Consider the following 23,974-nt stretch of genomic DNA (forward strand, 5'->3'; position numbering starts at 1 on the left):
GGAACATGCTGGGTGTCATGCCATGAGTTAGGATGGTGAACAGAGGTATAGACTCAAATAAAGACTTTTTCCTTTCTCCATGTTTATGTTCAGTAAAAAACCCAGTATTTCTAATTTAGGGCCTTCTCATGTATTGTTTACTTTGAATGAGGGAAATATGTTCTATACTGTTTTTTAAGAAAACATACAATGCCTTCAAAAAGGGAGATAATAAAATGGACATATTATTTAAGGTAAAATATTGGAAGTGTTGCAGTCTTGTTACTAATAATTCATAAAATTAAAAAAAACCTTTTAATCTAGGATCTTCTTAATGATTTTATCAAGACAACTGAAAGTAATATAATGAAGCAGACCATTTGCAGTTATCTAGATTGTGAGCGATCTTGTGAAGCTGACATTTTAAAGAACACGAATTACAAGGTAATATAATTATTAACTGATTTTAAATTAATATAATTAAAAATTAAACTTTGATAAAAATTATGTTTATCATGCATCAAAATATTGTTTAAAAAGAGTACTTAGTTTAATTACAGTAGTAATTCATGCAGTTAAGAAGTTGAGTATCTCTGAGTACTTAGATTCATAGTGAGCAGGAATTATTTAAATCCTGTGAATCAATAAAAAAATAATCGATTTTGCTAAGGATTTTGTAATATTCAAATGCCTGTAATCATACATGAAAAATATGTGAAATATTCTTTATAGTTAGAAATGTTATAGGTTGAAAATATTAGCATTTTACTAAGGAGAAAGGTTGTTACTCCTCAAGAATTATGTTACTAATTAAGCGATCATTATCTGTTGTATGGGTCTTGGTCAAACAAAATGAAACCAACCTGGATTTGAAGAAATTTAACAAAGTACTTCAAGTCTAGTTCTCTCTGGATATATCAGAATGAGGCTGTGGGAAATCACAAGATAGGATGAGATGTGACCGTCAGTGCCACTCTGACACCACCTCTGTCATATAGTGGAAATCCAGTTGCAAGGCATGATGTATACAGCGAGTGATGGGTGGGAAATCCAGGATCTATTCATTAGAGTAACACAGGTTTTGGGAAGTGGACCTGGGGAAGTGGAGTGCTCAACGTGGGGCAAGTTGGTCTTGGTTTAGGTAATATGGTGATAAAAATCTAAGGTTTGCCAGGGAGGCTTCCAGGGTTCCAATCACATGGACAGCATGTAGCAGCAGAACCTCCTGGCCAAAAAATTTATGCCATTCATGTAGTTTACCTATTTAAAGGATGCAGGGCTGTAGTTCCCAGGGAGCTCACACTGGGAAGGACAAGAAATTTAAACACTGGGATAATGCAGTAGCTATCACTAAGAGAACAAATCAGGTCTGGTGATTATTAGCAGAGATGTAGGAGAAAATGGTATGAAATTGGGGCTGGAGGAAAAGAGAAATGTAAAAATGGAGGTGAAGAAGAGGGGCAGAGAGCATGTTCCTCTGAAAAGATCACACATCAAATTTTGGATATTTTGTTGTATGCGGTATATGGAAGATGATTACATTGACTTCTTCAAATTGCCTTTTCTTTCTATCCTAATGCACTGTCTTTAGTGATGGGAAAATGGACCTATGAAAAATGACCTATAAAGTTCTTCGATGACCAGTGATCTGTTGATAAATTTTGAATGCCATGTAAAATTCATTTAGTTATAGAATAGTTTTGAAAGTGACTTAAGGTATTCATGTATAAATAAATAAATGAATGAATGGAATGAATGAGACTTATGGTAGTATTTTCTATATCTGTATGAACTACTATTTTCATGTCAACTGCTTACTTTTATCTTTTCCAGGGATTTATTCAGTTAATGTGCAGTAAAAGCTGCTGTGTTTATTTCCATAAAATTTGTTGGAAAAAGTTCAAAAATTTAAAATATCCAGGTGAAAATGACCAGGTATTTGTTTTTCCTTCAAAGCTTCACAGCATTTCTTTTTTTTTTTTTTTTTTTAGGATATCACATAGCATTTTATTTTTTATTTTTTTTTTATATGAAATTTATTGACAAATTGGTTTCCATACAACACCCAGTGCTCATCCCAAAAGGTGCCCTCCTCAATACCCATCACCCACCCTCTCCTCCCTCCCACCCCCCATCAACCCTCAGTTTGTTCTCAGTTTTTAACAGTCTCTTATGCTTTGGCTCTCTCCCACTCTAACCTTTTTTTTTTTTTCCTTCCCCTCCCCCATGGGTTCCTGTTAAGTTTCTCAGGGTCCACATAAGAGTGAAACCATATGGTATCTGTCTTTCTCTGTATGGCTTATTTCACTTAGCATCACACTCTCCAGTTCCATCCACGTTGCTACAAAAGGCCATATTTCATTTTTTCTCATTGCCACGTAATATTCCATTGTGTATATAAACCACAATTTCTTTATCCATTCATCAGTTGATGGACATTTAGGCTCTTTCCATAATTTGGCTATTGTTGAGAGTGCTGCTATGAACATTGGGGTACAAGTGGCCCTATGCATCAGTACTCCTGTATCCCTTGGATAAATTCCTAGCAGTGCTATTGCTGGGTCATAGGGTAGGTCTATTTTTAATTTTCTGAGGAACCTCCACACTGCTTTCCAGAGCGGCTGCACCAATTTGCATTCCCACCAACAGTGCAAGAGGGTTCCCGTTTCTCCACATCCTCTCCAGCATCTAGAGTCTCCTGATTTGTTCATTTTGGCCACTCTGACTGGCGTGAGGTGATACCTGAGTGTGGTTTTGATTTGTATTTCCCTGATAAGGAGCGACGCTGAACATCTTTTCATGTGCCTGTTGGCCATCCGGATGTCTTCTTTAGAGAAGTGTCTATTCATGTTTTCTGCCCATTTCTTCACTGGGTTATTTGTTTATCGGGTGTGGAGTTTGGTGAGCTCTTTATAGATTTTGGATACTAGCCCTTTGTCCGATATGTCGTTTGCGAATATCTTTTCCCATTCCGTTGGTTGCCTTTTAGTTTTGTTGGTTGTTTCCTTTGCTGTGCAGAAGCTTTTTATCTTCATAAGGTCCCAGTAATTCACTTTTGCTTTTAATTCCCTTGCTTTTGGGGATGTGTCGAGTAAGAGATTGCTACGGCTGAGGTCAGAGAGGTCTTTTCCTGCTTTCTCCTCTAAGGTTTTGATGGTTTCCTGTCTCACATTTAGGTCCTTTATCCATTTTGAGTTTATTTTTGTGAATGGTGTGAGAAAGTGGTCTAGTTTCAACCTTCTGCATGTTGCTGTCCAGTTCTCCCAGCACCATTTGTTAAAGAGGCTGTCTTTTTTCCATTGAATGTTCTTTCCTGCTTTGTCAAAGATGAGTTGGCCATACGTTTGTGGGTCTAGTTCTGGGGTTTCTATTCTATTCCATTGATCTATGTGTCTGTTTTTGTGCCAATACCATGCTGTCTTGATGATGACAGCTTTGTAGTAGAGGCTAAAGTCTGGGATTGTGATGCCTCCTGCTTTGGTCTTCTTCTTCAAAATTCCTTTGGCTATTCGGGGCCTTTTGTGGTTCCATATGAATTTTAGGATTGCTTGTTCTAGTTTCGAGAAGAATGCTGGTGCAATTTTGATTGGGATTGCATTGAATGTGTAGATAGCTTTGGGTAGTATTGACATTTTGACAATATTTATTTTTCCAATCCATGAGCAGGGAATGTCTTTCCATTTCTTTAAATCTTCTTCAATTTCCTTCATAAGCTTTCTGTAGTTTTCAGCATACAGATCCTTTACATCTTTGGTTAGATTTATTCCTAGGTATTTTATGCTTCTTGGTGCAATTGTGAATGGGATCAGTTTCTTTATTTGTCTTTCTGTTGCTTCATTGTTAGTGTATAAGAATGCAACTGATTTCTGTACATTGATTTTGTATCCTGCAACTTTGCTGAATTCCTGTATCAGTTCTAGTAGACTTTTGGTGGAGTCTATCGGATTTTCCATGTATAATATCATGTCATCTGCAAAAAGCGAAAGCTTGACTTCATCTTTGCCAATTTTGATGCCTTTGATTTCCTTTTGTTGTCTGATTGCTGATGCTAGAACTTCCAGCACTATGTTAAACAGCAGCGGTGAGAGTGGGCAACCTTGTCGTGTTCCTGATCTCAGGGAAAAAGCTCTCAGTTTTTCCCCGTTGAGGATGATGTTAGCTGTGGGCTTTTCATAAATGGCTTTTATGATCTTTAAGTATGTTCCTTCTATCCCGACTTTCTCAAGGGTTTTTATTAAGAAAGGGTGCTGGATTTTGTCAAAGGCCTTTTCTGCATCGATTGACAGGATCATATGGTTCTTCTCTTTTTTTTGTTAATGTGATGTATCACGATTGATTTGCGAATGTTGAACCAGCCCTGCATCCCAGGAATGAATCCCACTTGATCATGGTGAATAATTCTTTTTATATGTCGTTGAATTCGATTTGCTAGTATCTTATTGAGAATTTTTGCATCCATATGCATCAGGGATATTGGCCTGTAGTTCTCTTTTTTGACTGGGTCTCTGTCTGGTTTAGGAATCAAAGTAATACTGGCTTCATAGAATGAGTCTGGAAGTTTTCCTTCCCTTTCTATTTCTTGGAATAGCTTGAGAAGGATAGGTATTATCTCTACTTTAAACGTCTGGTAGAACTCCCCTGGGAAGCCATCTGGTCCTGGACTCTTATTTGTTGGGAGATTTTTGATAACTGATTCAATTTCTTCGCTGGTTATGGGTCTGTTCAAGCTTTCTATTTCCTCCTGATTGAGTTTTGGAAGAGTGTGGGTGTTTAGGAATTTGTCCATTTCTTCCAGGTTGTCCAATTTGTTGGCATATAATTTTTCATAGTATTCCCTGATAATTGTTTGTATCTCTGAGGGATTGGTTGTAATAGTTCCATTTTCATTCATGATTTTATCTATTTGGGTCATCTCCCTTTTCTTTTTGAGAAGCCTGGCTAGAGGTTTGTCAATTTTGTTTATTTTTTCAAAAAACCAACTCTTGGTTTCGTTGATCTGCTCTACAGTTTTTTTAGATTCTATATTGTTTATTTCCGCTCTGATCTTTATTATTTCTCTTCTTCTGCTGGGTTTAGGCTGCCTTTGCTGTTCTGCTTCTAGTTCCTTTAGGTGTGCTGTTAGATTTTGTATTTGGGATTTTTCTTGTTTCTTGAGATAGGCCTGGATTGCAATGTATTTTCCTCTCAGGACTGCCTTCGCTGCATCCCAAAGCGTTTGGATTGTTGTATTTTCATTTTCGTTTGTTTCCATATATTTTTTAATTTCTTCTCTAATTGCCTGGTTGACCCACTCATTCGTTAGTAGGGTGTTCTTTAACCTCCATGCCTTTGGAGGTTTTCCAGACTTTTTTCTGTGGTTGATTTCAAGCTTCATAGCATTGTGGTCTGAAAGTATGCATGGTATAATTTCAATTCTTGTAAACTTATGAAGGGCTGTTTTGTGACCCAGTATATGATCTATCTTGGAGAATGTTCCATGTGCACTCGAGAAGAAAGTATATTCTGTTGCTTTGGGATGCAGCGTTCTAAATATATCTGTCAAGTCCATCTGATCCAATGTCTCATTCAGGGCCCTTGTTTCTTTATTGACCGTGTGTCTAGATGATCTGTCCATTTCTGTAAGTGGGGTGTTAAAGTCCCCTGCAATTACCACATTCTTATCAATAAGGTTGCTTATGTTTATGAGTAATTGTTTTATATATTTGGGGGCTCCGGTATTCGGCGCATAGACATTTATAATTGTTAGCTCTTCCTGATGGATAGACCCTGTAACTATTATATAATGTCCTTCTTCATCTCTTGTTACAGCCTTTAATTTAAAGTCTAGTTTGTCTGATATAAGTATGGCTACTCCAGCTTTCTTTTGGCTTCCAGTCGCATGATAAATAGTTCTCCATCCCCTCACTCTCAATCTAAAGGTGTCCTCAGGTCTAAAATGAGTCTCTTGTAGACAGCAAATAGATGGGTCTTGTTTTTTTATCCATTCTGATACCCTATGTCTTTTGGTTGGCGCATTTAATCCATTTACATTCAGTGTTATTATAGAAAGATATGGGTTTAGAGTCATTGTGATGTCTGAATGTTTTATGCTTGTAGTGATGTCTCTGGGACTTTGTCTCACAGGGTCCCCCTTAGGATCTCTTGTAGGGCTGGTTTAGTGGTGACAAATTCCTTCAGTTTTTGTTTGTTTGGGAAGACCTTTATCTCTCCTTCTATTCTAAATGACAGACTTGCTGGATAAAGGATTCTCGGCTGCATATTTTTTCTGTCTAGCACTCTGAAAATCTCATGCCAATTCTTTCTGGCCTGCCAAGTTTCAAAAGAGAGATCAGTCACGAGTCTTATAGGTCTCCCTTTATATGTGAGGGCACGTTTACCCCTTGCTGCTTTCAGAATTTTCTCTTTATCCTTGTATTTTGCCAGTTTCACTATGATATGTCGTGCAGAAGATCGATTCAAGTTACGTCTGAAGGGAGTTCTCTGTGCCTCTTGGATTTCAATGCCTTTGTCCTTCCCCAGTTCAGGGAAGTTCTCAGCTATTATTTCTTCAAGTACCCCTTCAGCACCTTTCCCTCTCTCTTCCTCCTCTGGGATACCAATTATGCGTATATTATTTCTTTTTAGTGTATCACTTAGTTCTCTAATTTTCCCCTCATACTCCTGGATTTTTTTATCTCTCTTTTTCTCAGCTTCCTCTTTTTCCATAACTTTATCTTCTAGTTCACCTATTCTCTCCTCTGCCTCTTCAAGCCGAGCTGTGGTGGTTTCCATTTTGTTATGCATTTCGTTTAAAGCATTTTTCAGCTCCTCGTGACTATTCCTTAGTCCCTTGATCTCTGTAGCAAGAGATTCTCTGCTGTCCTGTATACTGTTTTCAAGCCCAGCGATTAATTTTATGACTATTATTCTAAAGTCACTTTCTGTTATATTATTTAAATCCTTTTTGATCAGCTCATTAGCTGTTGTTATTTCCTGGAGATTCTTCTGAGGGGAATTCTTCCGCTTGGTCATTTTGGATAGTCCCTGGCGTGGTGAGGACCTGCAGGGCACTTCCCCTGTGCTGTGGTGTATAACTGGAGTTGGTGGGCGGGGCCGCAGTCAGACCTGATGTCTGCCCCCAGCCCACCGCTGGGGCCACAGTCAGACTGGTGTGTGCCTTCTCTTCCCCTCTCCTAGGGGCGGGATTCACTGTGGGGTGGGGTGGCCCGTCTGGGCTACTTGCACACTGCCAGGCTTGTGATGCTGGGGATCTGGCGTATTAGCTGGGGTGGGTAGGCAAGGTGCACAGGGGCAGGAGGGGCAGGCTTAGATCGCTTCTCCTTAGGTGATCCTCTTCAGGAGGGGCCCTGTGGCAGCGGGAGGGAGTCAGATCCGCTGCCGGAGGTTTGGCTCCGCAGAAGCACAGAGTTGGGTGTTTGTGCGGAGCGAGCAAGTTCCCTGGCAGGAACTGGTTCTCTTTGGGATTTTGGCTGGGGGATGGGCGGGGGAGATGGCGCTGGCGAGCGCCTTTGTTCCCCACCAAACTGAGCTCTGTCGTCAGGGGGCTCAGCAGCTCTCCCTCCCTTTGTCCTCCAGCCTTCCCGCTTTCTGAGCAGAGCTGTTAACTTATGACCTCCCAGACGCTAAGTCGCGCTTGTTGTGGGAACACAGTCCGTCAGGCCCCTCCGCTTTTGCAAGCCAGACTCGGAGGCTCTGCTTGGCCGGCGAGCCGCCCCTCCGCCTGGCTCCCTCCTGCCAGTCCGTGGAGCGCGCACCGCCTCGCCGCCCTTCCTACCCTCTTCCGTGGGCCTCTCGTCTGCGTTTGGCTCCGGCGACTCCGTTCTGCTAATCCTCTGACGATTTTCTGGGTTATTTAGGCAGGTGTAGGTGGAATCTAAGTGATCAGCAGGACGCGTGGTGAGCCCAGCGTCCTCCTAAGCCGCCATCTTGCCGCTTCTCAGCATTTCTTCCTTTATCCATTTCTCTTCATTTCTTCCTGTTCATATCCTTCTCTCCTTTTTCTTTCCCCTCTATTTTTCTTTGCCTATTGTCTCGTGCTTTTTTCTTCATTATTCTTTGTTCATTATCACCATTTATTAAACACGTCTGTGTTGGGGATACTCTGCTAGTTGCTTTGTTTAGTGATTTTTATCAGTTTGTTTCCTTCCTTTTAGAAGTTTACAGTCCTAAAAATAGGAATATTGTTGCGTGTATTCACATAAAGAACATAGATTCAAAGGATATATATATTTGGTAAACCAAAAAAAAGGAAAGGGTACATACAATTTTAAGGATAGTTTCTATTTTAAGGAGCGGGGGACAATAATAAATGTTATAGTCTTCAATTGTTTATTTGTTTATTTGTTTATTTATAGAGAGCACAAGTGGGGGAAGGGGGCAGAGGGAGAGAGAAAAGAGAATCTCAAACAGGCTCCATGGTCAGCACAGAGCCTGATGTGGGCTTGATCCCATGACCTGAGCCAAAATCAAGAGTTGGATGCTCAACCAACTGAGCACCCCTATCTGTATTATTTCTATTTACCTAAGGTAATATAATTAAATTAAATTCTTAAGAAAGTAGAATTCCAAAGCTCAGTTCTATATTGGTTACTCTTTAGTGAGCTAATGGCCATAGGTTGGGTCTGTACTGTTTCATTCTAGAGTGTCTATATTGTGCAAACAGCAGAAAACCCCTTATAAAGGAATTGTGGTATAGTAGAAAGAATATTGTATATGGTGTTGAGTGACCTGGGTTCATGTGCAGATTGAGCCACTACTATTTTTTTTTTCATTAGGCTGGTGATTTAACGACTCTCAGACTCAGTTTTCTAAACCATTTGAAGTGAGAATAGTAATACCTACCTCTTAAGATTGTTGTGAGGATTGACAGATTAAAAAAATATGAACTTGCATCGTACACTAAACATCATTGTATGAAGTTTTATGCTTATTTATTTATTTATTTAAAGCAACATATAAATAATTTTCACCTTCTTTGATTGTTAGGGCAATCAATATAGCTCAACTTCAAGAAAGAGAGGTAAAAGAACACTAAGTAACTTAACCAAGGGAAATAGTAAGTTCAGAGCCAGAGAAAGGACTCACCATTTTTATTCCTTTCCCTGGAATCCTCATATATCTGATAAAAATTCAGTATTCCTGGGGCGCCTGGGTGGCGTAGTCGGTTAAGCGTCCGACTTCAGCCAGGTCACGATCTCGCGGTCCGTGAGTTCGAGCCCCGCATCGGGCTCTGGGCTGATGGCTCGGAGCCTGGAGCCTGTTTCCGATTCTGTGTCTCCCTCTCTCTCTGCCCCTCCCCTGTTCATGCTCTGTCTCTCTCTGTCCCAAAAATAAATAAACGTTGAAAAAAAAAGAAAAAAAAAGAAAAAAAAAAAAAAAAAAAAAAAAGAAAAAAAAATTCAGTATTCCTTTTTATACTTGTTTAATCAGTACATTTTACTTGAAGTTGCTTTCCCTGCGGGGCAGCAAATACATTTTAGGCTGTAATATAGCTGCTTGAAGATTTTGAAGTAGAAATGATGAGAGAGAAAAGTGTGATCATGCATTTTAAATAGGAAATCAATTAATACACAAATTGGACTATATTTTTTTTAAGTTTTTATTTATTTGAGAGAGAGAGACAGTGTGAGTGGGAGAGGGGCAGAGATGGAAAGGGAATCCCACCCTACACCGTCAGCATGGAACCTGATGTGGGGCTCGAACCCATGAACCATGAGATCAAGCCCTGAGCAGATACCAAAAGCCAGATGCCCAACCTACTAAGCCACCCACGTGCCCTATGGACTCTCTTTAAACAGCTAACTCTCCAGTGTTTGTTCACATCTTTTATCATCTAGCAACATCTGCATTGAACTTTAATCAATTTTGTACATTAGTGATTTTTAAAATTTTTATTTGTATTTTTTCTGTTAATAATTTATTGTTTTTTCTATTGATAACTTTAGAGTTTTAGTGGGAGAAAATGTTTGAAGGAAGGATGTACAGGTGACATGGTAAGGATGCTACAATGTGATGTACCTGGAATTGTTAAAATTTTGGTAAGTATCTTTTTTCTTATTTTTCTTCCCTTCACTGAAATGATATTTTTTACTGCAAATAGACTTGGGAATCATAATATTATTCTAGTCATATTTTTTCTTTTGATGATGACAAGCTCCCTGACCTCTATTGCTTTGATTTCTCCAAAGCAATAGATTTGGACCTTAAGAACAACAAAAATATTTAAAAATAAAGATGCACACAGGGGAGGGAGGGAGAGAAACAAAGCAGGCAATGACTGTACCAAGAGGGAAAGTCTGTCATAAATCAAAGATGATAATCTAATTCTGTGCCACCTAAGATTAAAATAATTTTAGACTTTCTGAACTTTTTTTAGTTTGTTAACATTTTCCCATGAAAATATCTGTAGAACATCACATATTGTTCCTATTACATACAACGTAGTCAAATTGTATCTACTTAATTTTTTCTAATTAAGGAAGTGTCTTGTCACATCTTCAGTTTATAAGCTAATGGACCAAAATGATAAATATGTATTATTTCTTTTTTTGCATATATATTTTTGTGTGTTTTAGATTTGGCATTTAAATCCTATACTGATATAAAGTTGGACTGCTTTTTAAGATCCACTCGTTTGTTGTTTGATTAGGATTGCGTATGGTTCACCTTGTTGCTTCTGTTTTACTTTTTTTTTTTTTTTTTTTTAAATTTTTTTTTTCAACGTTTATTTATTTTTGGGACAGAGAGAGACAGAGCATGAACGGGGGAGGGTCAGAGAGAGAGGGAGACACAGAATTGGAAACAGTCTCCAGGCTCTGAGCCATCAGCCCAGAGCCTGACGCGGGGCTCGAACTCACGGACCTTGAGATCGGGGCTCGAACTCACGGACCTTGAGATCGTGACCTGGCTGAAGTCGGACGCTTAACCGACTGTGCCACCCAGGCGCCCCTGTTTTACTTGTTTTAAAGTCTGCTTAGCTTCATTCTCATTGTCTTTTTTCAAATGGTAAGGCTAAGAAGTAACATTAAAGAATTTTGAAAATTGAACTACTTTAGGGCTATTTTTTTCTTTTTCTATCACTTGCAGTTTGAAGTTGTGAGAAAGGATGAATATATAACCATTGAAAATTTAGGAGCAAGGTAAGCTTGAAATAAACTCTTCTTTTTCCTGAGCATGTACATATTTTTCAGTTGCTGCTTTTTTTCTATTTCTGTCCATTGTTGGAGCTCCATTAAGTTTGTGTATTAATTTCTTTTTTGGAGCTCTATTAAGTTTAAAAGAGTATTAGTTATATGAAAAAAATTGAATTTGATTGACGTTTGTCTTCTCCTCTCTCCCTATGCTGTAGACAATTAAATTCTAAAGCAAGTAAGGGTTAATTATGTGAATGCTTTTCCTCTAGGTATAAAGATAATCTTTTCCTGAAAACAAAACATATTTTTCTTAAAGTCATTTAAATTAAGTTGTTATGATGTAAAAACTTTCTCCTAGCTTTCAAAACTTATCCAGGCCTCCAAACTTGCTGGAATGATTAGAATCATCTTATTTCTTGGATGAGAAAACTGTAATGCAGAGGAAGATCTAGTGTTAGTTGGGAACTCATAGAGGTAGAGAGCATTATTGCTATTAAAATTAGAAATTTCAATAGAAAAAGTTCTCCTAATTCATTGATTCTGTTTTCTTCTGTTGAAAGTGTAAACGTCTACCATTTTTCAGACTACCAGGAATATGGCATTGATATCTAAGGCATCAGTTTTCCTTTATAAGATAATGAAACTCAAGTCTTTATCTCTGGCATAGGTTCCACTCCTAAAATTAGATCTATCCACTGGCATACTAAATAGCTCCACTTTTAGTTTTAGTTTTTAATTTTTTTTTAAAGTTTATTTTGAGAGAAAGAGAGGGGAGAGAGAATCCCAAGCAGGCTCCACACTGCCAGCATGAATGAAGCCTGATGCGGGACTCAAACTCACAAACTGTGAGATCATGACCTGAACCAAAATCAAGAATCAGATGCTTGAGCGACTAAGCCACCCAGGCACCCTGAAAAAGCTCCACTTTTATTTCCAGAAATAACTGTAGTTCAGCATGTCCATAACGGGACTTAGAATCTTCCTTCCCAGCACTGCTCTGTAATTTTTAAGTCCTTCAATTCAGCTTCTTAAAAATATTGTAAATGCCTCCTTACTTCCACCCCTACATTTGCACTAAACTAAATAACATTATTATTTCTCACTTGGAATTCTGAAACGGCTTCTAAACTGGTCTGTTTGTCCCTAGCCTTACCTTCCTTCATTCGGTTGTTTACATAGCCATCAAGAATACTTATCAAAAATGAAAATTGAACTGTATCACTTCTCTGTTTAAAATTAATCTTTCAGAGGCTTCTCATTGCTCTTAATTTAGTTCGGACTTCTTAGGTTGACTTTTCAGACACTTCGTCCCTGCTGCACTCACTAGTGTCATTTCTTGTCATTCTTTTCTTAGTGTATATGCACCAAGTATACCGAGCTTCTTTTAGTTCTTGAGTATACCATCTATTTTATCTTCAGGCCTTGCTTGGAATACTCTACTCCTTTGGTTTTGCCTGGTTAAAAGTTTTGGAAAGACATTAGACATTAGGTGTTTCTATCACGTGTTCCCTTTACTTCTATCAAAAAATTTAATATTGACCGTTGAACAGCCTAGGGGCTAGAAGTACCAACCCCACCCCCACCGTCAGCCAAAAATTTTCATGTAACTTTTGACTCCCCCAAAACTTAACAGGCTACTAATAGCCTGTTTTTGACTGGAAGACTTACTGATAGCTTAAATAGGCAATTAACACATATTTTGTATATGTTTTATATACTGAATTGACTGGATTTAAAAAAAGTTACAGAGCAGTATATTGAAATTTCTAAGCTAGAGAAAAGAAAATGTTAAGAAAATCGTAAGAAAGAGAAAATACATTTACAGTACTGCATTGTATGAAAAAGATCCATGTAGAAGTTTGAACCCATGTTCAATTCAAAGGTCAACTCTATGTACTAAGTTTTATTATACTTTCTTGTCTGTCTTCTCCATTTGACTATAACCTCACTGAAGGCAAGAACTTTATTTTGCTTACTAGCATATTTCTAGTGCATAGCATAATGGCACATGGGTACCTGACATATAGCTGGTACCCAATGAATACATGACAGATGTAGAGGTTCCGAATTTCGTTATTCTGCAATAGGTAATGTACTTTTGTTTTGACAGTCAATTAACTTGTATATGGACTGTGAACTCTTTTTTGGGGGAGGCAGGTAGTGGTTCCAGTCTCCATTCAGTTCTTTTGCCTTCACCTGAGCTGCTTTGAGTCTGTTCTAAACATGTGGTTCAGCAGTCAGAGGTGTGGGCAGAAATATTTGGGGATCTCTTTCTCTTCTGGGATTCCCCCACTCTCTTCAATAGCCATGGTTCCCTGGCTTCAATTTTCTGGTTCCTACAGCCTAGGAGACTTGTTTTCTGCCAGGGTATAGTTAGCCCCAGGTTAAAAGCTCTAGGATTGGTGAATTTACTAACATTTCACCCAGCCCTTACCACCTCTCCTCTGAGCACGTACTCTCTCAGCAGAGTTGGTCTTTTACTTCTACTATCCAGTGCCACAGGGAGTACTTTTTGTAATTTGCCCAGGTTTTTTTAGTTGTTATCTGTGGGAGAATCCTCTGGTAACTCGATCACAATACCAAAATTGGAAGAGCTACTTTATGGAGTTTTACGAATGAATAACAGAATCATTCTTTTTTAAACTTTAAAATGTTTTATGGTTATTAAAGTATAAGGAAAGGCTCACAAAATATAAATGCAGAGTTTAAGGAATATTATAAAGCAAACACTCTCATAGCCCTACCCAAGATGGGATTTTGCCCGTACTCCAGAAGCACTCACTTGGGCCCTCTCTCCCTGACTCCTCATCTTCTCCCTAGGTAACCTATCCTGACCTTCACAGTAATCATTTCCTTGCTCTTTTTTATGAAAGTGCCAATTATAAATGCATTTCTAAACACTGAAGTTCTTTCTTTTAGGTCAGTTTTTTCAAGCTGTAGTTTATATACAGTTAAATCCACTCTTTAGAACTATACATTTAAATGAGTTTCTTTGTATACATTTGGGTAACCACTACCATGATCAAGATACAGAATATTTTTACCTTCCCAAAAAGTTCCCCCCAAATCTCTTTTATAGTCATTCCCCTTGCCCAACCTCTAGACGCTGGTAACCACTCATGTGATTTCTGTCCTGATGGTACTGCTTTTTACTGACTGTCCTTTAATAGGGAAGCCTTTTGCATTTGAACTTTTTCACTTAGCATAATGTTTTTGATATTCATCCATGTTATTGCATGTATCACTAGTTTTTTTTTTTATTAAAATGTTTATTCATTTTTGAGAGAGAGAGAGAACGAATGAATGAACGAACCAGAGAGGGGCAGAGAGAGAGGGAGACACAGAGTTCAAAGTAGGTTCCAGGCTCTGAGCTGTCAGCACAGAGCCCAACACAGGGCTCAAACCCACAAACCATGAGATCATGACTGAGCTAAAGACGGACACTTAACTGACTGAGCCACCCAGGTACCCCAGCACTAGTTTATTTTTGTTTATTGCTAAGTAGTCTTCCATTGTATAAATGTACCACAACTTATTTATTCATTCAACAGTTGAGGACATTTGAGTTGTTTCTGGCTTGGGCTATTATGATTAAAGCTACTATAAATTCACTTACATACTTTTTGTATAGACGTATGCTTTCCTTTCTCTTGTGTAAATTCCTAGGAGCAAGAGTGATGGGTCTTATGGTATATGTTTAATATTATAAAATACTGCCAGATGGTTTTCAAAGTAGCTATACATTTTCATTCTCACCAACAGTGGAGGAGAGTTCTAGTTTCTCTGCAGGTGTGTAATAGTATATTGTGGTTTTAATTTGCATTTGCCTAATGACTAATGAAGTTGAATATCTTTCCACATGTTTTTACATGTGTTATTTCACCTATATATCCTCTTTGATGAATTGTCTATTCTAATTTTTTGCCCATTTTTACATTGGATTGTTTATCTTTGAGTTATAAGATTTCTTTGTGTATTCCAGGTACAAATTACCTAATATGTATTTTTGAAATATTTTATCCCAGGCCATGACTTGCCTTTTTATTTTCTAAAAGGTATCTTTCAAAAATCAAAAATTAATTAATTTCACTGAAGTCTTAACATTTCTTTTATGCTTAATGCTTTCTGTGTTTTAAGAAAATTTTTTCTGCCCCAAAATCACAAAGATTTTCTCCTATATTTTTTCTAACAGTTTTTTAATAAAACTAAAAACAGTTTTATATTTAGATTTATAATCCACTTCTTTTTAAAAAAATTTATTCATTTTTGAGAGGTGGGGAGGGGCAGAGAGTGAGGGAGAGAGAGAAGCTCTGTGCTGTCAGCTAGGAGCCTGACATAGGGCTTGAACTCACAAACTGTGAGCTGAAATCAAGAGTTGGACACTTATCCAACTGAGCTACCCAGGTGCCCCGGATTTATAATCCATTTCAAGTTAATTTTTGCATGTGGTATGACATAAGGGTCAAGGTTCACTCTGTCCCAAATACTATATCTGTCTATCTAAAATCTATAGACTATATATAGTCATTTTTGTATTCCATTCATTTGTATATTTGTCCATTTAACAATACCATACTGTCTTCAATACTAAAGCTTTTTATTATCTTTTGAAATTAGGTGGTGTGATTTCAACTTTATTCTTATTTTTCAAAACTACTTTTTTCTGTTCTATATCCTTTGCTGTTCTTTATTAAAGCTAAGAAACATCTTATAATGTTTGCAAACTTTTTGCTGGGATTATGATTGGGATTATGTTGAATCTATAGCCCAGTTTGGGGATGATTTGTGTCTTAACAGTATTGAGGCTTCCTATCCATGAATGTGGAGTGTAATTACATTTAATTATAACTTCTTTGATGTCTCACAGGAATGTTTGTAGTTTTCTGTGTATTTGTTTTTTTATGCTGTTGCAAATAATACTTTTGAAATTTTAACTTCTAGTTATTTGTATTATGTGGAATTGGTTTGTATATATTGGACATGTATCCTGTGACTTGGTATTTAATAATTCTAATATCATCTTATAGATTCTTTGAGGTTTTCAACAGATGATCATGTCATTTGTGGCTAAAAACAACTCTATTTCTTTTTTCCAGTTTATATACTTTTTGCTTATTTCTCTTACTGCACTGGCTAGGTCCTCTGGTAAAATGTTAAATACAAGTGGTGAGAGTAGACATCGTTGCCTTTTCTAGATCTTAGGGAGAAGACTTCAGTTTTTCTCCATTTAGTGTGTTGTTAGCTATCAACTGTAGTTGCCCTTTTTCTGGTTGAATAAATTCTTTTGTTTTCCTAGTTCTCTTAAATTTTTTTTTATCATGAATGAGTATTGAATTAGTGCTTCTCTGCATGCATTGAGATGATCATATGGTTTTCTTCTTATGCTTTAATCTGTTAATATGCTGAATACATTAATGTATTTTCACATGCTGAATCAGCCTTATTTTCCTGGTGTAAAGAACAGTTGTTCGTGATCTATTTATTTTTTTCTATATTGCTGCTATTTTCTTCTTAGCTTTTAAAAGATATAACTGACATAGAACATTGTATAAGTTTAAGGTATAGAAAGTGATGATTTGATTTATGTATGTATTATAAAAAGATTCCCACCGTAAGGTTAATTAACTGTATGAGGTGATGAATGTTAACTTTTTTCTTGTGTGTGTGTGATGAGAACTTTGAAGATGTTTCTTAGCAACTTTCGAGTATACAAAAAATATTACCTGTAGTCACCATGCTTTACACTGGAATTTGACCCCTTATTCATTTTCCCCACACCCTTATCCTTAGCAACCACCATTCCACTTTCTGTTTTTGTGAGTTTGGGGTTTTTTAGCTCCTACATTTATGTGGGATCATACAGTATTTGTCTTTCTCCATCTGGCTTACTTCACTTAGTATAATGCTCTCCAGGTTCACCCATGTGGTCACAAATGGCAGGATTTCCTTTTTTTTATGGCTAAATAGTGTTCTAGTGCATGCGTGTGTGTGTGTGTGTGTGTGTGTGTGTGTGTGTGTGTATAAAAATCATATTTTGTTTATCCATGCATCTACTTATAGACATTTAGTTGTTTTCATGTCCTGGCTATTGTAAATAATACTGCAGTGAACATGGACATGTAGATATCTCTTCAAGATAGAGATTTCATATCCTTTGGGTATACAATATATACCCAAAAGTGGGGTTGCTGGATTAATTGTATTTTTAATTTTTTAAAATATTTTTAAAAATTAATTTATTAATTTATTTTAATGTTTATTTTTTGAGAGAAAGACAAAGTGCAAGCAGGGGAGGGGCAGAGAGAGAGGGAGACACAGAATCCGAAGCAGGCTCCAGGCACCGAGCTGTCAGCACAGAGTCTGATGTGGGGCTTGAACCCACAAACTGTGAGATCATGACCTGAGCCCAAGTCGGACACTGACTGAGCCACCTAGGCGCCCCATTTAATGTTTATTTTTGAGAGAGAGAAAGAGAGAAGGAGGGAGGGGGGAAGGGTGCCCCTACTTTTAATTTTTTGAGGAACCTCCATACTGTTTCTCCTAGTGGCTGTATCACTTTGCATTCCCACCAGCAGTGCACAGGGTTCCTTTTTCACTATATCTGGCCAACACTTATTGTGTTTTCAGTAACAGACAATCTAACAAGTGTGAAATGATCTCTCATTGTAGTTTTGATTTACATTTTCTGGATGATTACTAACGTTAGCATCTTTTCATGTACCTATTAGTCATTTTGTGTCTTCTTTGGATTAATATTTGCATGGTATATATATTTTTGCATCTTTTTACCTCAACCTATATATGTCTGTATTTAAAGAGAGTTTCTTATGGACAGCATAGGTCTTGCTTCTTTATATCCAACCTGACAATGCCTATCTTTTAAATTTGGGTGTTTATTCCATATAAATTTGCTGTAGTTCTTGATATGGCCAGATTTAAATCTACCATCTTCCTGGTTGTTTTCAGTTTTTCCCATCTGTTCCTTGTGTTTTATTTCCTGGGTTTGTTCTTTCTGTCTTTCTGTCTTTCACCCTCTCTCTCTCTCATGATTGCTCTAAGACTTACAATATATGTTTTTAACTTGTCAAAGTTCATTTTCCAATACTATACTATTGTATGTATAGTATAGGTATTGTATGAACCTTACAATAATGTTTCCATATCATTCCACCTTTGTGCATTTGTTGTCATGTTTTACTTCTGGATATAAATTCCATAATATATTGTTATTTATAAGTATAGTTAAATTTTTTTCTGTTTACACTGGTAGAAATACAGGTTATTTCTGAATTCTGACCATAACAACAGTGCTATGATGAACATGCCTGGATGTGTCTCCAGATGTATATGTACAGAACGTTTCCCAGAATATATCCCTAGGAATAGAATCAGTAGGCCATCTGACCATATCTTCAACTTTTCTAGATTTTGCTGAATTGTTTCCCACAGTGGTTTTACCTGGTTACACTCCCACCAGCAGTATAGAATATTTTTTATTCAGTATCTTTGCCAGTACTTCATATTGTTAGAGTTTAAAATGTTTCCATTGTAGTGTATGGTGGGCAGTGTTTTGGTGCTGGAGATAAAACACCTCTAACAACCTCCAACACCTAAATCTCTGTCCTCATTAAACTTAAAACATTCGGTTGGTATTGCCCCATTTTTGTTTTATTTTGTTTTCTGTGGGAGAGTTTATCTCAGTGCCAAGTCTCAAGTTTTTCATGACAACATTAGTGTTTAGTCTGTTTAATAAATTTTGCTACTTTTACCCCTCATTTTTTTTGTTTATTTGTATTGCTGTTATGCTAATTTCTTTGTTGCCTTTTTTTAAAAATCACTAGTCCTTACATGAGTTTTCTTCTTGGATTAGTGATTGATAAGATCTTATGTTGGAGGAAGGTCTGGGGGGAGTTATAGTTTTGCTGGTTTTTTACAGTATTTCTGTTGCCACACAGCCTTTTTTTTTTTTTTTTTTTGGTATGAGATTTAGCACTTCTATTTGTCTGGTAACTCCAACAAAATTGACAGTGTGGGGTTATCCTTGTTGGTGGGTTTTGTTTGTTCATTCCCTTTTTTCCTTTGCTTTTAAATTTTTCCCAAAGGAGGAGGAGAGGACAATATTCACTTACTTAGCCATGCTGATATCAGAAATCTTAAGTAACTTTGGTATTAATTGTAACTTAAGTTTTTTCTACTTGCAGTTATAAAAAGTTGATGTCTCTGAAAATTACTGATACTGATATAAGACCGAAGATCAGTTTAAAATTTAGTGCAAAAGGTACTGTTTTATTCTTATATGTCTCCTCTTGAAAAGTATATTAAAAGTTTTGACTTGCTCTGTACAGTATCATACCACTGACAACCATGTGTTTATGTTTGTCATTCACTGGGCTTATGTTTACACTAAGTAAACATCACTTGGCATGGGCTGAAATTCATGGACGGAAAGATCAGCAGTTGTATGGGTCTTATATTACCTTGGCATCATAGAGAAGTTTGCTGGGTCTGGTGTGTAACTGTTGACTACACAGTGAGATTGGACTCCAGCAGGTGTTCTCTACCAAACCCTCCTCTCTTGTTGCATTCCCTGTTAATAGAGCGAAATGGAACGCATGACAATTTGGGACTCAAGGCCAAGTAGTCTAAACTTAAGTGCCAGCTGTTTAGGAATACCAGCTGGTCAGCAATGCCACTTAGAGGCTTTTAGGGCTCATAGTCCCATGGAAGAATAGTTTGATATCAGTCCTTGCTAGAGGGAATGAGTGTCCTTGATCCCAGCCAGCTTCTTACTAGGCTACCCAGAGAAAGTTCCCTGGGTCATTTGCTTTGTAACCTTGCTTGCTTCCATGGTATATGTCAAGTATATCAAACAAGAATATTAGTTTCTAAATTTCTTGAAACACAGAATTGTGAAGGATAAAATAATAAAGCTACATTTTATGATAAATACATATTTTGATATTCATACAAAAAGTATACCATCGTATATCAAGTTCTTACTACTTTAAATTCACCTCAGTCTACTTTCCTCCTTTGGAAGTGCTATTAAACGAGAAAAATCTCAAATAGTTCATTCTCATGCCTTACTCCATTTCATTGATGAATTATCTACTTAATCATTAATTTATCTTTTGAGAGGATAAGAATATCATCATCAGGACAGTGTGCCTTAAACTTTAATGTATATTCAAATCATCTGTTATACATTGTTAAAATGTAGGTGCCAATTTAGTAGTTCTGGGTGGGGTGGGGGGAGGTGGTTGCTAAGATTCTGTCTTTCTAACAGGCTCCCGTGGGGATGTCACTGCTGGTCTGTGGACTACACTGGGATATCAAGGCATTAGATCACTTTATGTTTTTTGATATAGTTCTCTATTGTCTGATATGGTTGCCACTAGCCATATGCAGCTATTTAAATTAATAAAACTTGGATATAATTTCAAATTCAGTTCATTTGTTAGAAAAGCAGCATTTCCAGTCTTCAGTGGCTAGCAGGCACTACAAATCTAAAACATTTTTATCACAGAAAGTTCTACTGGGCAGTGCTGATTAAAATAAAGTTGCCTGAATAAAATATAATTAAACACTGGCAGTTACCATTCTTGAAAGTCTTCAGAATTTCCAAAGGCCTAAAGTTTTATGCCATTTGGTTGCCAAAGTCATTTACTTGAACAAAACCCTGGATGGTTGAAAGGCTTCTGTGGTGATTAGTCTTTGTGATTACTTTTGCTTGGGAACATATTGTTTTTGTTGGGATTTTTTTGATAGCTAGAAGCAGCATGCTTATTGAGCACTGGCTGTGGCAAAGCACTATACTGTATTTCATTGTTTTGGAATCGTCCCTGTCCTACAGGAGCTTAGGATGTAATGAGACAGACCACATAGAAAAAAAGCATTAATGTGGAATGTTTTGACTTCTCAAAATTCATTTTCAGATGAAATGCCTATCTTCAAACTTGATTATAATTATTTCTATCATCTGCTTCATATAATTATCATTTCTGGTACTGACATTGTCCGGCAAATATTTGATGAGGCTATGCCACCCCCTCTTTTGAAAAAAGAACTTCTTATACACAAGAATGTGCTGGAACCCTACTACAACCATCTTTGGACCAATCACCCTTTGGGTGGAGCATGGCATCTGCTTTATCCCCCAAACAAGGAGCTACCGCAGTCCAAACAGTTTGACTTATATCTCCTATTAGCTCTCATAAAACATTTGAATGTATTCCCTGCACCCAAAAAAGGCTGGAATATGGAACCACCATCTTCTGATCTCTCTAAGTCTGCCGACATCTTGAGGCTGTGCAAACACAGGGATATCCTCCTTAGTGAGATTTTGATGAATGGTCTCACTGAGTCACAATTCAATTCAATTTGGAAAAAAGTTTCAGATATTCTTCTGCGTCTTGGGATGAAGCAAGAGGATATTGACAAAGTGAAGGAGAATCCCATTGAGAATATCTCCCTTGATTACCATCAACTGTCCATCTACCTAGGCATACCAGTACCAGAAATCATCCAGAGGATGTTATCCTGCTATCAACAAGGTACAAAATAATTATTTACTTCAGCTGGTAAACCTTCACTAAATGTCTGCCATGTGCCAGACACAGTGCTAAGGGCAGGAGATTCAGTGAGCTCACATCTTGGGAGGATAGACTCATCAAGAAGCTACTAAAAATTATAGTACTAGAGATGTTCCAGAATACCATGGGAGATCCTACCCTGAGAGTCCAAAAAAGCTTTCTGGAGAGTGTAATATTTAAGGAATTCTTAAATGACATGTAAAAGTTAGCCCAGTGAAGAAGATGGAGAAGGACGTTTCAGAAGGAAACAAGAACAAAGGTATAGAACATAAAAATATATTGTAATACAGGGAACTAAAAAGTTTGGCCTTACTGAGATCAAAATAGGGGAGAGGTAACAAAGAGAATACATTCAAGAGGATTTCCCTGGCCATGTTGAGGAGTTTTTGTTTTCAGAAAGGAATTGTTGAAGATTTTTAACTAAAGGAATTTTATCACTACTATAAAATTAAGGATGCCTAAAACCATGAAATACAGGTACTGTATGTTTCAAGTATGGCCTTCTAGATAACATGGGTATATGTTTTCTCCTCCTTTCCAGCAGAACCATGACAATTAATTGAAAAATTTGGCAACAATTCATTGGCCATGCCCATGAGTAATTTAAAAAACCAGGTAATGTCTAAGGTCAGCAGTAGCCATTGTCCAAATGTCCATGAAGGACATTGTCTCTTCATATGGGAAAGACTTCAGACCTCCTCTCCCACATTCCTGGATAGCTTCTCAGTTGTCATCATGGGGAGTGGAGTTCAAGGCATGTCAGCATCACTGAAACCTTTACTTTGCTATCCCGGGTGACTTTTCCTGGTCCCAAGTTATTAGTCGTACTACCTAGTGAGCAACTGATGACCACACTGATGCTTTGTAAGCATACAACTTATCAGGGTTCTTGTAATTGTTGAGCTACTATTGTTGATAATTGCTAGGCCTCAGTAACATTCCTTTTGCTAAGGTCCTGGGATACTGTTGTGTTTTCCTGCTTAACCTTTAAGAGCCTTCTCTGAGTGTAAGAGGAGAGAATGCTGACTTCGATAATATGAGAAAGTCATGCAAGAACCCTTGACTTAAAATAAGAGGCTTTTTTTTACATTTACTTTATGAATACTTTATTGTTTATTCATTTGTTTATTTATTGAGAGAGCATGAGCAGGGGAGGGGGAAAAGAGGGAGGGAGAGAGGGAGAATCGCAAGCAGGCTCCACTCCCAGTGCAGAGCCTGATTCGGAGCTTGATCTCACAACCACGAGATCATGACCTGAGCCAAAATCAAGAGTCAGAGGCTTAACTGTGCCATGTAGGCTCCTCACTTCATTAAGATTTGTATTAACAAATGAGAATAAAGGTAATATTTGGGAAATATTTAAGCACTAAATAAATTCAAAGCATTTCAAGCAATTCCCACTCAGACCCAAAAGCTTTGGTCCCTAATTTAATAGAGGCTTTCCTATCATCTTCTCTTTCCTAGTAGTTATTACAGTTGTTGTTTTCATTTGTTTAATATCCATTGTTCTCACTGAATCACTGTGAAGGTTCTTATTTCTTCACTGTTCAATATCTAGAGCTTAATACAACCTTATGCATTGTACATGCTTAATAAATATTAATGGACAAGGGAGAGGGAGGGCTGATCAGGATAATTCATATTGCTAAAACATCCTGACACTTTCAATGGAGGTTTGCTTCATAATTGACTATTGTTACTTTATGACCTTAGATTTTTAAAATTTTAAAAATCTTCTGCTTGTTTTAAAGTGCTTATATTCTAGGCATTATCTATTATGAACTACCAAAGTTTTGTTTTCTTTGCCTAAACATGAATTTATAAACTTTATGTTATAATTTAAAGATTATGCCTTGTTTAAACTAGATTTATGAGTGAAACTGGTTGTTTTTACAGTTATAAAAGCAATTGGTACAATGTAAAAATCTTGTAACTTTTCTTAGTCCCAGTCAGATATTTGTTGGTTCTATTTCCAATTGTACATCTAAATTTTTTCTTTATGTATCATAGGAATTGCTCTACAGTCAATAACGGGCAGTCAACGTAAGTATGTTTAGAAACAAATTGCCTCGGTGACCTTTCAACTTGGAATAGCTAAGGGATACTTATAGGAATTTTACTTGGTCAGATAACTATATGATAAACTATTATTTGTTACAAGCTTGGAAAATCATGTGACCAAACTACTACTGGTCAGCTGAATGTAGTATGAGCCTTTTTCCTCCGCTTTGGTCTTAATGCATGTCTCCAGGATTTACCCGAGCATAGTTT

The 23,974-nt window shown here is 37.2% G+C and overlaps 1 protein-coding gene across 12 annotated transcripts in view; it reads left to right on the forward strand.

Annotated features, from left to right (window-relative positions):
* Positions 1 to 23,974, forward strand: part of DZIP3 (DAZ interacting zinc finger protein 3) — a 137,459-nt gene that overhangs the window by 37,163 nt on the left and 76,322 nt on the right. For 9 of the 12 annotated variants that reach the window (XM_045036897.1, XM_019839662.3, XM_011285969.4 and 6 more), the window contains 7 exons: positions 304 to 423; positions 1,813 to 1,914; positions 9,924 to 10,016; positions 11,065 to 11,117; positions 19,313 to 19,389; positions 21,047 to 21,664; positions 23,714 to 23,746. In XM_045036897.1, the coding sequence (XP_044892832.1) occupies positions 304 to 423; positions 1,813 to 1,914; positions 9,924 to 10,016; positions 11,065 to 11,117; positions 19,313 to 19,389; positions 21,047 to 21,664; positions 23,714 to 23,746 (1,096 nt within the window). The remainder of the gene's footprint in view (positions 1 to 303; positions 424 to 1,812; positions 1,915 to 9,923; positions 10,017 to 11,064; positions 11,118 to 19,312; positions 19,390 to 21,046; positions 21,665 to 23,713; positions 23,747 to 23,974) is intronic. The other 3 variants (XM_045036899.1, XM_019839666.3, XM_019839667.3) reach the window with 3 other exon arrangements.

Source organism: Felis catus, chromosome C2 (genome assembly GCF_018350175.1).
Source record: "Felis catus isolate Fca126 chromosome C2, F.catus_Fca126_mat1.0, whole genome shotgun sequence".
Taxonomy (NCBI): Eukaryota; Metazoa; Chordata; class Mammalia; order Carnivora; family Felidae; genus Felis; species Felis catus.